Source organism: Malurus melanocephalus, unplaced genomic scaffold, assembly GCF_030028575.1.
Source record: "Malurus melanocephalus ecotype Western Australia unplaced genomic scaffold, MMel_1.1 scaffold_71, whole genome shotgun sequence".
Lineage (NCBI taxonomy): Eukaryota > Metazoa > Chordata > Aves > Passeriformes > Maluridae > Malurus > Malurus melanocephalus.
Genome location: NW_026623303.1, coordinates 1,264,110 through 1,278,345, shown reverse-complemented (window position 1 = coordinate 1,278,345; position 14,236 = coordinate 1,264,110). Strand labels below are relative to the sequence as shown.

Below are 14,236 nucleotides of genomic sequence, written 5' to 3'. Positions count from 1 at the left end.
AACTTAACTTTAAATATTGTAATTATACAGTATACTGTATACTTCTGTGTATCTCTTTATGAAGGGAATATTCTGATGGTGAGAGTGTCTTGTAGTTTCTATTGAAATAGTTCCTTTAAAAAAAAAATGTAGTATTTCATATTATTTCAGTAGGTGGCAGCATATTGCCATAAAGTTGTTTGTTCTCTTTGGTTCACATCAGAATTGCTTTTATTACATAGCAAAAGTAGCCATCTGATTTGTGAATTTGGTTTTTGAAGCAATGAGGAATTAAAAACTATGTATAGTGGAAGAATTCTGTTGTATGAATCTGTTTGGCAGAACTTTATGCAGTGGCACATTCAAACCATTCCCTRCCTGGTCTTTAAGGGCTTGGGTAAATCTGGCCGAATGTGACACAATATTCTGCTATTATTAAAACAAAGATGTCAGATAGAAACTCAAATATTGTCAGCATTCAACATTTTCAGCTAGGGATTAGGATAAGGTGTTTACAGGTATGCATGCCTAGCACAAAGTTCGACAAGCTGATTTTAAATTTTATTTGAGCTGGCTAATAACCCAGTCCAAACTCTGTAGTTCTGTAGAGTGAAAATTTGTGGAGGGTGTCAGTGAGTCTTACGTTTATTTAAAAAMCAGTATTACAGTCACAGCCTCTGCCAGTTTTCCTTGCTAGTTTACTCTCTCTCTGCACTTCATAGATGGATAGAAGGGAAATGTGAAGAGTCACTGCAGTTGTATGTTATTGCCACATGATTCTTTATATGGAAGAGAAAAATCTTCTGGCAGCAAGATAAAGCTAACTTCAGAGAATCTCTGTACAGCCACAGGGGCTCTGCTTAGAGTTGATTCACTTGATAATACTTAGTACTCACTGATCAGTACTGTCAGTTACACTGGGACTGGGTTTTAACAAAAAAATTATCTTCTCATTAGTAGGAAGTAGTCTGTATAATTTTTTTAACTTATTAAGCTGAGATGCCTCAGGAGTTGGTGAGCTTTCATATTGCTAGTGCAAAATCAAAGATAATATAGGGGTTTTGAAAAGGGATCTAGCAGTTCCCAATTAAAGATCATGTAAGTCATGTGAAGAATTTACATATATGAGACTTGTTGATGACATTGGAATTATTGCACCCATTAATTTATTCTCTTTTAAGTATTCTCATTACATTTACTAAGTTATTGATATTTCCAGAGGGCTATTTTTTCTTTTTATGTATTTAATAGTAACTGTCAACTTAAAAGCGCAATAATAATTTTGTTTCAATTTCAGCAGGTGTTCATGATTTTATACCTGATTACCAGCCCTCCCCAATGACAGACTCAGGGCTTAGTTCAAGTTCTACCTCTTCTAGCATCAGTTTAGGAAATACAAGTGCTGCCATTTCTCAGCTGCACACCACAATCCTCAATGAGGTTGACATTTCAGTAGAGCAGGATGAAAAAGTGAAAACTCTTATAGAATTTATTACCTCAAGGTAAGATTTCAGTTTTCATTTTTGTCAAGACATGTATTTTACGGAAAAATGGCAAACCCCTTACTATTTAGCATCATATTGTCTAATTCTGTCTTTGTTTTATCACCAGTAAGTGTTTTTATGCGATACACCTATGAACAGCACTAACTTTCCAACACTTTGAGAGAATTTTGACCACCCTTTCAAGTCCTAGTGCTTAAAAGTATTTTGCCATGTTTTATTCTGCCTTAGGGCACGAATACAGTGAGATGATTAGGGAGCTGCAAGATTTGYCTGCGGTTTAGGGATTACCTAGTAGTAAAGAGCTGACTATTCAAAAATTAGGAATTCATTACAAATAACATTCATAAAACCACCAACATTTGCACAATTTGTATGATGGTTCATATAAAGCTTTCAGAGTGGTGTAAATCTGARATCCTACCTGTTTGCCCATGCTTTTGATACTTTTGATTCACCTCAGCCTAAATTTATTATAGTGTGGTATATTGATGGAAAGATAATGGGAAGAAAGGAAGTTAAGAAGTGCATTATGGTGGTAGTTATACCGGTTGTTTCTTAGAGAACTACTGTAACTCCTCAGTAGAACATCTCTTCCTAATTTTTCCTGGTAATTTCAGTTGGATCTGATATTTCAGTTGAATATCTGACTGCTTCCCACTTTATTCTAATTTCTTGTATATTGTATAATATTGGCCAGTAGTCAAATTCTTCCCAGATCATGCCTGCAGTTCTAGATGGTTTCTTTTATGTGGCACGTAGTAGATTCTTTTGCAATTAACCTTAAGGTTCTAATTTCATTTAAGTAATATTAATGACAAAGGCTATGTTTTATATTCTGTTTACTCTCTTTTATGTTTTTAGGAAAAGAGGCCCACTTTGGAATCATGAAGATGTTTCGGCCAAAAACCCTAATATAAAGAGTGCTGAACAGTTAACTGTGTTTTTAAAGCATGTGGTATCTATATTTAAACAGTCTAGCTCAGGTATGTTAGAAAAGAGACAATACATGATGGAATGTGCAGGTCTTCAAAATAAATAAATGTTTTTTAATGTGTGCAAATGCATAGGTTATCTATAAAATCACTATAAGTAATTGAGTAATTGAGTTGCTGCTTATAAAAAATAGATTTCTCTTGTATATTACACGCTTCAGTTCATCTTTGTGTTATGACAGATTTAAATATAATCTTTTAGGTATAAGATAGAACATCTTACTAATTTCTTGTGAACACTTAATAGTCAAATCATAAATGTTTTATTCTCTGCAAGTCTTCAGCATGAAGTATTTGGAATAYAGGTTTATAATCCTGTAAAGACTTTTGAGACTAATACTTCTTGAGAGAAATATAGAGGATGTGAGAATATTTTATATTTAGGATTGATGGGGGCAATTTACTCTTTAGTAAATTCAGGTGGATTACATTTTTTATAAAGCAGYGTTGCTTGAGTATTTATTTGCCTTTATAGGAGGTTATCAATTGGAACATCGTCTCAGTGAAATTGCTCTGCAAACTGCGCTTTCGTGCTCCTCTCGACATTATGCAGGGAGGTCCTTTCAGATTTTCAGGGCTCTGAAGCAGCCTCTCACTCCATCTACACTTTCTGATGTTCTCTCCAGACTAGTTGAAACTGTTGGAGATGCAGGAGAAGAAGCTCAGGTATTTGAAATTTTGCCCCCACTTATTAGAAAGCTATGTCTGCCTCAATGGCATACTTACATTATTAGTTTAATGACAGCAAAATTTGAAAGCACTGTTTTATTCTGTTGCGCTTTTTTAAARTATTTCAAGTATCTAAACAGTTTTAATCGTGACATGTTCTGAATTTTATCTAAATAACTGAGGAAAAGACAAACTGTGCACATTTCCTTCTACAGCAATAGGAACTATAGAAACAAGTGTCTGTTTCCAGCAGACACTGCCACTTTTGTTACTAGGGAATACTGAGATCAGCCATATAATAAATAATTTAACTGAACTGATTTAACTAAATTTAATAAAATAAATAATAAARATAAAKAAATAATTTAACTAAACCTGATCAAGTGCTAACAATCATTTAACTTAGTGTCATTGTACATCCTAAGAGTGTATCTAATATTTTAATACTGCAAAATAAGAATCTGAATTACTTCATCCTTCAGTCCATCCTTAAAAATAATTCAAACCAGAATTCATTCAGTAAATACTTAAAAAATAAATCTAAGTTTTTCCTTTTCTTGAAGCTATACACACTTGAGTTGTCCCATCAGGATTGTGTTTTAATTGAAGCAGGAAATAATTCAGTTACTGATACTGATTCTTTATTTTTATATTACTACTCATATTTTCTGTGATCTTCCTTGTGCATATTGCATAATTTATAATGGCTTGTGGCTTTCCCCAGGGTTTTGTCATAGAGCTGCTTTTGACTTTAGAATCTGCCATTGATACATTGGCTGAAACCATGAAGCATTATGATCTGCTTTCTGCCCTTTCTCAGTAAGTTATTTATTAGTCAAGCTACATTATGAGTTTTTATACATTTGAATTGTTAAATATCTGTATTATATTATATTTTCGTCTTTGCARAATAATTGTATTAATATAACAAAATTGCTTGCTCTGGTATGTTTTTATCTTTCTGCCTCAAGCAAAACTCATAAGAATCTAAGTTTTCTGGAAACGGTATCTTTTTGCTTTTCCGATTTACCRTCTTGGGTCCAATTTAATTTTATAGAAAAGGTGTTCAAGGTTTTCCTTATGGGTCAGTCTTGAAATGTTGTCAGTTTTTCTTAAATTTCTCAAAAGTAAAGGCTCTGCAAACGTTACTTTGTCTTAGGYCTCAGGTTTGTTGTCCATATGTAAGAAGTGTAACTGAACAGTCTGAGTCATTTGTGTGTCCCATTACAGTTCGAGTGGTTATTTCAATGGCTTTTTATCAAATTGAAAAAAAWAATCCCTAAATGTAAAGACATCTATGTTTGACTTCCTTGCAAAGTTTTTGAAAATACTGAGATTTCTAGGAATATATTCAATTTCTCAGTATCAGAATAGGAAGGTATTTGGTTTCCTAGGTCAGGTATCTCAGACAAATACATGGTAATGATTGTATTAACTGATTTATTTCTCTGCTTCTATCACGTCTTCAAGTAAGTTGGGGYGCTAGATCATCACTTGCACATAATCTTCTACATAAAGGCTATAGGCTAATTTTTCTGCTTTTGCTGAAATTTTTATGGTATTCTGGGATTAGTAATAAATAGATTTGATAGAAGCGATAACAGGATGCTACAGTCTTGTCCTTATGCCTAAGGATATTTTAATAATAGATACAGAAATCCTGTATTTGCATGTATTATAATACTCTTAGGGTAATGAACCTGATTAGAGTATTCACTGCATGTGTACGTGATTAATGTAATACCCTTTTTTCTTTCTTCCCTATTTCTAAACTCTATATTATTAAAGTATTTTGCATGTAGCAATGTGTAATATTGATTTCTCTTTCAGAACCTCATACCATGAATCTGTAATGGGAAACAAGTATGCAGCTAATAGAAAAAGCACTGGACAGATAAATCTAAGCACAAGTCCCATTAATAGTGGCAGTTGTTTGGGCTACTACAGCAATACAAGGAGTAATTCCTTGAGACTGAATTTAATCAGTGAACGGAGAGGCGACCGGCGACGCAGCAACACACTGGATATAATGGATGGAAGGATAAATCATGGTGGAAGTTTGGCCAGGACTAGAAGCCTTTCCTCCCTGCGGGAGGGAGGGATGTATGATGTGCAGCCCACTACTGACCCTGTCAACTTGATGGCCACCATATTTTGGATTGCAGCTTCGTTGCTGGAGTCAGATTATGAGTATGAATACCTTCTGGCTCTCAAGCTACTCAACAAGCTTCTTATCCACATGCCTCTAGATAAATCAGAGAGTCGGGAGAAGATAGAAAAAGTGCAGAATAAACTCAAATGGAATAACTTTCCAGGACTTCAGCAGCTTTTCCTGAAAGGCTTTACTTCAGCATCAACACAGGAAATGACGGTTCATCTCCTCAGTAAACTCATCACAATTTCTCGGCATGCTTTGGTGGATCCTTCTCAGTTAGCAGGTATCTTTAGTAAATATGTGATGAAAATATACTTTTTTCATCAAATTAAGTGTAGTCAAAATTTGTAGTAATTATGCATTTGTCTGAAAAAAACACTTCAGTTAAATGCTTTTTGCTGTTGTTGATACTACACTTTTACATAGTGGGGGTACATTACAGACTATGATTATCTGACGAGCAAGTTTGCATGTAAACTATTGACTATTGCATGCAAGTGAGTTTTAAGAGCTGTGTGGTTCTTTTTCCATGACCTTGTGCTAATTAGCTCAATTAGCACTGTTTACACCTTTTTAGAAACAATGTCACTGTAGTGCCTAAAACTATCCAGTTTCATGGTAGTTTTGCTTTATTGGTCCTGTGATGATTTTATTTTCATCATGCAGTTTTGTACCTAAGACAGGCAAATTTAAATACATCATTCAMACATAGTACACATACGATATATATACATATATTTATCTCCATCATTCACACATAGTACACRTACTACATATATACACATATTTATATCCATCGTTCACGCATAGTACACGTACTTAGGTACATGTATGTATATATATTTGTGCCAATGTATTTGTCATGCTGTAAGAGTTCTAAATACCAGATAACTCCATATTAAATGAAGTAATATTAAAGGTCTTAAGGGCTCATATAACTCTGCTTATATATGTGTGTAGGATTTCCCCTAAACATCTTGTGCCTACTTCCTCATCTGATACAACATTTTGACAACCCAACTCAGTTTTGTAAAGAAACAGCTGACAGGATAGCRAAGGTATGTAACATGATGCTTGGAGAAGTATCCAGGAGGATATATATACCAGCATTGTTTCTGTGTTTTTGTAATACTTCTRTGTGATTCTAATTGTTATATGCACTTTAATATAACAGGTCATATTTTAAAGATGTGATCCTGTCCTAATTTATATAGCTGGACATAATATCATCCGTTGAGTTTCTGTTAGTCAATGAAAAAACACATTTGGCTTATTCTGTAAAACTTAGGTTTCAAGAACAGATTTTCTTACTGATGATATCAGTTACTTTTTCTTACTTGTGTGACTTGTCTATTTGTAGTTTTGAATATAAACCGAATCATATTTTGAGCGTGCATCCTAATTTTCTCATGATAAGGAGGTGATCTTATCCCTCAGACTGGTAGATAGAGAAGAAAAGATTGTGTGTTCTATTGCTTGTACACAGTGAAATACACCTTGARATATCTCTGAGCTGTAGTTGCTGTTAAAGCAGTACATGGTGCACACCAGCACTTGTGAGCCAGGATGGTGTTGCCCTGGCCTGAAAGAGTATTTTTTTTAAGGAAGGATGTGGGAATGGGTATAGGCATGTGCTGTCTGGTRTAGGAAATGCAGTCATTGACCTCTGCCTGCACGGGCTATGACATGTGAAGCACTAAGCTGTGTGCAGGCCATCTCAAGGAGTATGCACCTGATGCAAATCCAGAAATTACTGCTGCCCTTAAATACTTGCACTTCTAGAGCAAGGGATATTGGTTGATGATACCAAACATATGACAAATAGATCAACTTGGAACATGGATGCTGCAGTACCAGAAATCTACAGAAACTATAAGTCATGCTTGTGTGATTAGTTTGATTTCAATTAGAAAATAACTGCAATGAAGTCTTGGAAATGAAATCTCAGAGAAGTGCATAATGACTTGTAAATGCTTAGATATAAAAAATATAATTTCTAATGTAATTAAATATGGTTTTGCTTTTCAGGTTTGTGCAGAGGAGAAGTCACCAACCCTTGCCAATCTGGCTCATATGATGAGTTTATACAGTACACACAGTTATTCCAGAGACTGTTCTAACTGGATTAATGTAGTGTGTAGATAYTTGCATGACTCTTTCTCAGATGCCACATTTAACCTCATAACTTATCTTGCAGAGGTAAATTTTTACTAAAAGTATCTCATGTTGACGATTCATTGCCAATTCCTAATTTSTCATGATTCTGAATATTGAGGAAAATAAAGCACTTCTTCCAAAACAGGAAAGTATTGCTAAAATATTCTAGGATGTAGGTAAAGGGTGACTACAGCCATTTTGGAGTGCAGTAATTTATACATACCTTGAAATTAAAATCTCTCTAATTATAGATGTCCTTTTATGAGAGTAGTGTTTGGCAGTAGGTATTTATATTCTGTACTACATGAATATACTCTGTATATTGGCTTTTACAAAATAAGCTTAATGCAAGTTTTAAGAGACCTTCTTTAGTTGGGTACACGTATTTATCACAAGTTTAAAAAATAATTGCGAAGATCAGTTGTAAGTAGTGCATAATAAATAAGAAGATTGTTWAAATTATAGAAATCAGTAGAGCATGTCCTTGAAATGTATCACTTCAAAGTGATGGAGATATTTTTTAAACTTTGTGCATTCTTACGAACTACTTTATATGTACCTGTTTTATTTGTAAAACTGCATTTACCAACCTKTTTTAAGGTTTAGCTGTAATTATTTTTCATGCAATTTTAAGATTTTAAATTAGTATGWACACTTTTATTTAGTGAAAACTGTTTTACTGTTAAGTGCTTTAGATCTGTGCTAAAAATATTTCAAAATTCAGGGGAAAAGTGAAGTAGGACAAAAACATTTTGCGGTTGCATTGCTGTTTTTTAGTGCTAAAACAAAAGTTTAATAAACAGGAAGTGGTACATTCCAGTTTCTTGAAGGGGAAAATAAATGCGTGTGGAATTGAGCTGTATTTTAATGTTTGCTTTCACTTTTTGCTACCATTAAAGGCCCTAATTAAATTTTRTATTTTTAAAACCTTTTTTTAGCTGTTAGAGAAGGGCTTATCCAGTATGCAACAGTCCTTGCTGCAGATCATTTACAGTCTTCTGAGTCATATTGACCTATCCACAGCACCAGTGAAGCAGTTTAATTTGGAAATCATAAAAGTTATTGGTAAATATGTTCAGGTAGGTAGTCTGAAGAACTGTAAAAGGCTGTCTGCTTATTATCAAAATGGTTTTAAAATTACACTTATTTTGGGGAGAATTTATTTCTGATATAAAAATAGTTATTTGAAGTCAGATTCCATAGGGTTTTTTTTCCCCCTATGTACTTAATTCATTAGATGCTTGTGTATTTGTCCAGTGTGATTTTTATGTGGTGGAACAAGTTATCTGGGTGAATGTGCATCTATTTACAGATGAAGGCAACTTGTCATTATGTAGTTAGAGAAGATGATCCTTCAACTAATAAAATAAAAGGAAATGTTTACAGCTAAGCTGCACAAATGTTTTATTTATGTGTATATATTTTTAAAAGAAAACTTTACGGTTAAATGCGTATTTAAATCACTTCCCATAATATATCTGTGAGGAACTTAAAGGTACATTTTAACAAAATTGAATACATTTTTTATTAAAGTCCCCAAAAGATGAACCACAGTGTTTTGCCCAAGGTAATTTAAACCTTTGTATTCAAAACACATMTTTATTGAAAACCTTTTTCACTGAAGAAAGTCTAGCGTCTTGCTGAAAGATTTTATGAAAATGCCTGGAGCATAAATCCATTTTGGGGCCCAACTTTCTCTTCTTCTTTTTTTCTGAATTCCATTATTGTCAAATGTATTTCAGTCAAATGGCTTAATCATAATTAGCCAGGAAAAGTAGTGTTCCCTGGATGTTTTGTTATTGATGGGTATGTACTCTAGATATTGTGCTCCTGTCAGAGTGCATTAGGCAAAATGGAATGATTGGCATTAGCTGTAGTTTTTATGGCCTGGCGGCTTCTCGTTTCATGAACTCTAACCTCTCTGAGTTTTCTGTGCAAACCCTCTCTACCATGGAATATAGTCTTAATTAAATGTAAGCTATCAAAAGATGATACTAGCAAAAAATATTCCAGAGAAATCTAATATATGTTTGATATGACAAAATATACTACTATATATGACACAAGAAAAGATCATTAATTATCATGTCTTACTTAAATGTGCTGTAAGCTTTTTTACAGTCCCCTGGAATCACAATAGGTGTAAATAAATTGAGGTTGCTGCAGGATAGTTCCAGTTTGAGACTCCTTTTTTATGTTTATCATGCACAGAAATTCAGGAGATTATTGGAGATTCTTGTTATCTACAAAGACACATAAAGCATAAACTACATGGAGCATTGAAAGTGGTGTTTATTTTTTTTTAATGCAATAAAAAAAAAATAACAAATATGGCCTCCTACTAAAAAAATAAAAGACATCCTGCTGATATCAAAAATAGGGAAGATTTAAGTTTTAGACAGATTCTTTGTATTTCCATGAGGGTGAATCTTAACCATCACACAAAGCTGCTTTTATTTTATGTCTCTTCTTCTGATTTGCTCCACAGTGTGTGTAGTTGAAACCACAGAATTATTTACTTTGCCTTAATCATCTTTTTAAGGAAAGTGCACTTAACTCAGGCTCTGCCTCTTATATTTTCACACTTTTCCCATGTTTTTTTAAGCACTCCATTGGTTTCATACTATATAAAAATTTTGTAAATGTTTTCACTTCTTTGTTAAAATCTTTCATATTTCCTCATTAATTTCAAGCACAGAATAGTTTTGCTTGTTTCAAATTCCATTTACTCTGCCCATAACTGTAAAATAATTAAAGATGCCAAGAGGTGGAATAGTTAGCTTAAATATTAGTTACTGTAGTTAACTTATGGTTAAATACTATCAGTCTGTATCTCCTGGCTCATGAAGGGCAAATGGTTCAGACAGTGGTAAAAAACTGTAACAACAGAGAAGGAGGGACGTGGACCAGAGTCTGGTGTGGCTTGGCCCAGTGACCTGGAGCTACTGAGTCTGCTTGGCTGGACCTGACCAGCCCCTATGGGATGGCCTGATAACCTTGCCACTGCTTTCCTGGCACTTTGAAGTCTGAAGCTTCCCACCTGCACCAGCACCTTCAGCCACGYGTAAAAAGTTTTGGGTTGGGATTCTTGCAAAATGCTACTGTACATAAAAATTTCTGTCTTGATTGGAGTGATTCTTGTATAATTTGTGTATGTTCTCTTTAGAGTCCATATTGGAAAGAAGCCCTTAATATTTTGAAACTGGTGGTGTCTCGGTCAGCAAGCCTTGTTGTGCCTAATGATATTCCAAAGTCTTACGGCGGTGACGTAGGTTCTCCTGAAATCTCTTTCACTAAAATTTTCAACAATGTCTCCAAGGAGCTACCTGGGAAGACCTTAGATTTTCATTTTGATATATCAGAGGTAATTATTATATTTAAATGACAGTGCACTAATGACTTGCTATTACAAACTTGGGTTGTTTTCTGTTAGCCTTTTACATAAGTAGTTTTAAAATAAGTAGTTTTTAAGAATGCAGAGATTGAAGTTTTACATACTTGTAAATAAGATTCATACTAGAACATAAATTTTGAGTTCTCTTATGTTGTGTGTTTGCCTTTTCCCCCTTTGGAATATCTGGACAGTTAATTACTGGAAGTCACTAAGATTATTCTCAAGGGTATCTCAGCTGTGTCAGAGAGCAGATAACGCAGCTGGCTCCTGCTTGCAGCTGAACATACCTGGCTTTCAACAAATGAAGGGTTGTGCATTCAAGGGCTGAGAGGATTAAAACCCTGTTCTGCAGTTTTGGCATGCCTTTGCAAGGGGGAGGAAATTTAGAGGAAGGAATAGGATATAAAATRCAGGTAATTCAATGTAAGAGGAATAAAATTGCAGAAAAACATCCTGTAGTTGAAAATATCACCCTTATGCCCCAATGGTACTCATTCTATGTCGGAAGAGGATAGCATGGTCAAGTGACTGCAGTRTAATGCAGAGATGTGAAAATTGTAGAAACTTTAGAAGTGGTTGAAAGTTAGAGCTTCTGGTTGAAGCTAGCCACAGATAATGATTGGAGATRTAAACGTTTTTGAAACATTACTTAAATTGATAAGTAAATTCACTACTGAAGTTTCAGGGCATKCAGATTAATGAGAGACAAGATGAATTCCCACAGAGTTCATTGGATTAGCATTTGCTGTCAAAAGGGTTGAATTTGATCATTGTTTTTTCAGAAGTATATGTGTGTGTTTGTAAAGTTGCTGGTCTTTGAAAACAGTTTGTTCATGCCAGGGAATGATTCTGCAGAGCTTTGCATCTTTTAAACTTAGAACATGGTTTGCTTTAAAATGTGTTTAAAAATATAATTGGATTTGCTGCATAAAATATTCATAATTCAAAACCACACAAGTGGGCAGAATGGCAGCTTGCTGCGTAGGGTGTAAGTATTCATCTTGGTATTTCCCAGTGTACCAAGGCTCAGTGGATTAGGCAAGGGCTTTACAGAATGCTTACAAAACAGACAAACCCTCCTACATTTCATATAATGCTCAATCCCTAAGTCAAATATGTAGTCTTTACTAATATAGAATTGAATTTTAAGAATGTGYTTGATGTATTTGCTAGACACCAATTATTGGGAATAAGTATGGTGATCAACACAGTGCAGCTGGTAGGAATGGGAAGCCAAAAGTCATCGCTGTGACCCGGAGCACTTCTTCAACTTCATCAGGCTCCAATTCAAATGCACTGGTTCCTGTAAGCTGGAAGAGACCACAGCTATCTCAGGTAAATTATGTCTCAAACACTGTTTGCATATATTAGAGACAGTTTGCAAATGTATAAAGAAAAAATGCATTGACGTGTTACTTGAAGTCTGTATTGTGTCTTAGCAAAACAGTAAATTAATACAGCATAAACTAAAAGCTGATACTGGTGAAAAGTACAAAAAATAAGATTCATTTTAGAGGATGTCAGTATGCACTATGACTAGTTAAAAATGCAGATGTTTTGTATTTTTGCCTGGCCCTCCAGCACCTGCCATGCTATGTGATTTTCTTTGGTATATTTTTCAGAGAAGGACTAGGGAGAAGCTAATGAATGTGCTTTCTCTGTGTGGTCCAGATTCTGGTCTTCCCAAGAATCCTTCCGTAAGTGGTGATGGTGATTTGTTTTGGTTTTTGAACTTAGGTAGTGGAATGCTATTGCATTTTTAGGTGTTGGGGAATAACAGTTTTAGATAAGSTAGTTTTGATTCAGCAATTCACAAATCCAATTGAAGAATGAAAATGAAGTGGAATCATAARTAATGGATGACTGTTATTCCTGAAGAACTCCAATGGAGCCTGTTGTCTTGGCTAGAAAAGGGGATTGAAGTAGGGTTCCCATATTCTGACTAAATCTCTCTCTCTAGCCAATTAGAAATGCTTTTGTGAGGAGGGGTAGCAGTACCTGAGGACTGCAAGGACTGCTGATGCTATATTGAAAATATCATAGAATCCATTGAAAATAACCAGTGGATCRTATCCCTTGAAACTAATATGTTTATTTATAGGAGCAGTAGTCTTATCTGTTGAGTAAAAAGAGGTCAGTGGTTTTACTTCTGTGCAAAGAACCCCACTGGCATACTCCACTTGATGGTGGTGATGACATTGAACATTTTTAAAATAAAGCGAGTAGCCTACCATGGTTATTATCTAGAACATACTTTTTTTATTGTGGCATGGAAGTTCTTACTGGGAGAAGGATCTTTAATCTAGTGAAGAAAGTTGAAATAAATAAAAATAGATGCCTGAAAGCTGAAACAGAAGAGATTTAAAAACATTGCATGGAAATAAAGAGAATATTGTCATTTGTGAAGGTTATCATCACTGTAGGSCAACACTGGATCCCTTTTAAAAATGTACAGTCCTTCCACAGGAATTTCTAARTGAAAACAATATGGTCTGTGTCATGTGAATGGTTATTATGATGGATCTTTTTGTTCTGAAATTTTGACTGATATTGTGGTTATGAAAATGAAGGTTGGGTGATATTTTTCTCTCTATTTATACCTTTGTAACTCTTAGTTGCATTRAGGAGAGAATGATACTACTAATTTAAAAATGTAGTTTAAAATCCAGCTAGTCTTGATGCGAAGTATTATCAGTGTAGGGGTACTCATGCTGGCTGCCACTAATTCCATTAAATGGCAGGAAGCAAGATAACTGACTTCTGGAGTTACAGAAATTGGAAGTTCTTATTTGTATTTTTACCTATATCTATAGGTTGTGTTTTCTTCTAATGAAGACTTGGAAGTTGGAGATCAACAAACTAGTCTRATTTCAGCAACAGAAGAAGTGATTCAAGAGGAGGAAGTGGCTGTAGAAGACAATACCAGTGAACAACAATTTGGAGTTTTTAAAGACTTTGACTTTTTAGATGTTGAATTGGAAGATGCRGAGGTGAGACCTTGGGGTTTCTTCTGTGTATTTCCATTTGAGAACGTTTTAAAGATGAGGTTATGTTGGTGCAATTCTAAGGATTTGGCAGCTCTGCTGGCTAGTCCAATTCAGAAGAATCTRTGACATGATGGAGCTTAGATAAAGAAACCTGGGCCAAAAGCTTTGTAGTCTCAAGTTGTTGCAAGCTGTTGGCTGGTTTTRGGGTAAGAGTTGAGGTTTTTTTGGAGGGATTTAAGTGACTCTGTCTGAAAGTGAAGTGATATGACAGTGTAAGCCAATGGGTACTATGCAGGAGAAAACTTAATTATGGAACAGTGTGTTAAGAAAATAGCATAATCATTGTTTCTGATATGTTTCTGGATTTTGAAAACTTGATGGAAGTCTTCCAGAGTAAC

At 34.7% G+C, this 14,236-nt stretch overlaps 1 protein-coding gene across 6 annotated transcripts in view; it reads left to right on the top strand.

Annotated features, from left to right (window-relative positions):
• FRYL (FRY like transcription coactivator) overlaps positions 1-14,236 on the top strand; it is a 161,755-nt gene that overhangs the window by 120,676 nt on the left and 26,843 nt on the right. For 4 of the 6 annotated variants that reach the window (XM_057366776.1, XM_057366774.1, XM_057366773.1 and 1 more), the window contains 12 exons: positions 1,277-1,481; positions 2,346-2,467; positions 2,952-3,142; positions 3,870-3,964; positions 4,976-5,583; positions 6,261-6,358; positions 7,329-7,499; positions 8,396-8,536; positions 10,624-10,821; positions 12,025-12,186; positions 12,474-12,548; positions 13,665-13,841. In XM_057366776.1, coding sequence (XP_057222759.1) covers positions 1,277-1,481; positions 2,346-2,467; positions 2,952-3,142; positions 3,870-3,964; positions 4,976-5,583; positions 6,261-6,358; positions 7,329-7,499; positions 8,396-8,536; positions 10,624-10,821; positions 12,025-12,186; positions 12,474-12,548; positions 13,665-13,841 — 2,243 coding nt within the window. The remainder of the gene's footprint in view (positions 1-1,276; positions 1,482-2,345; positions 2,468-2,951; positions 3,143-3,869; positions 3,965-4,975; positions 5,584-6,260; positions 6,359-7,328; positions 7,500-8,395; positions 8,537-10,623; positions 10,822-12,024; positions 12,187-12,473; positions 12,549-13,664; positions 13,842-14,236) is intronic. The other 2 variants (XM_057366777.1, XM_057366772.1) reach the window with 1 other exon arrangement.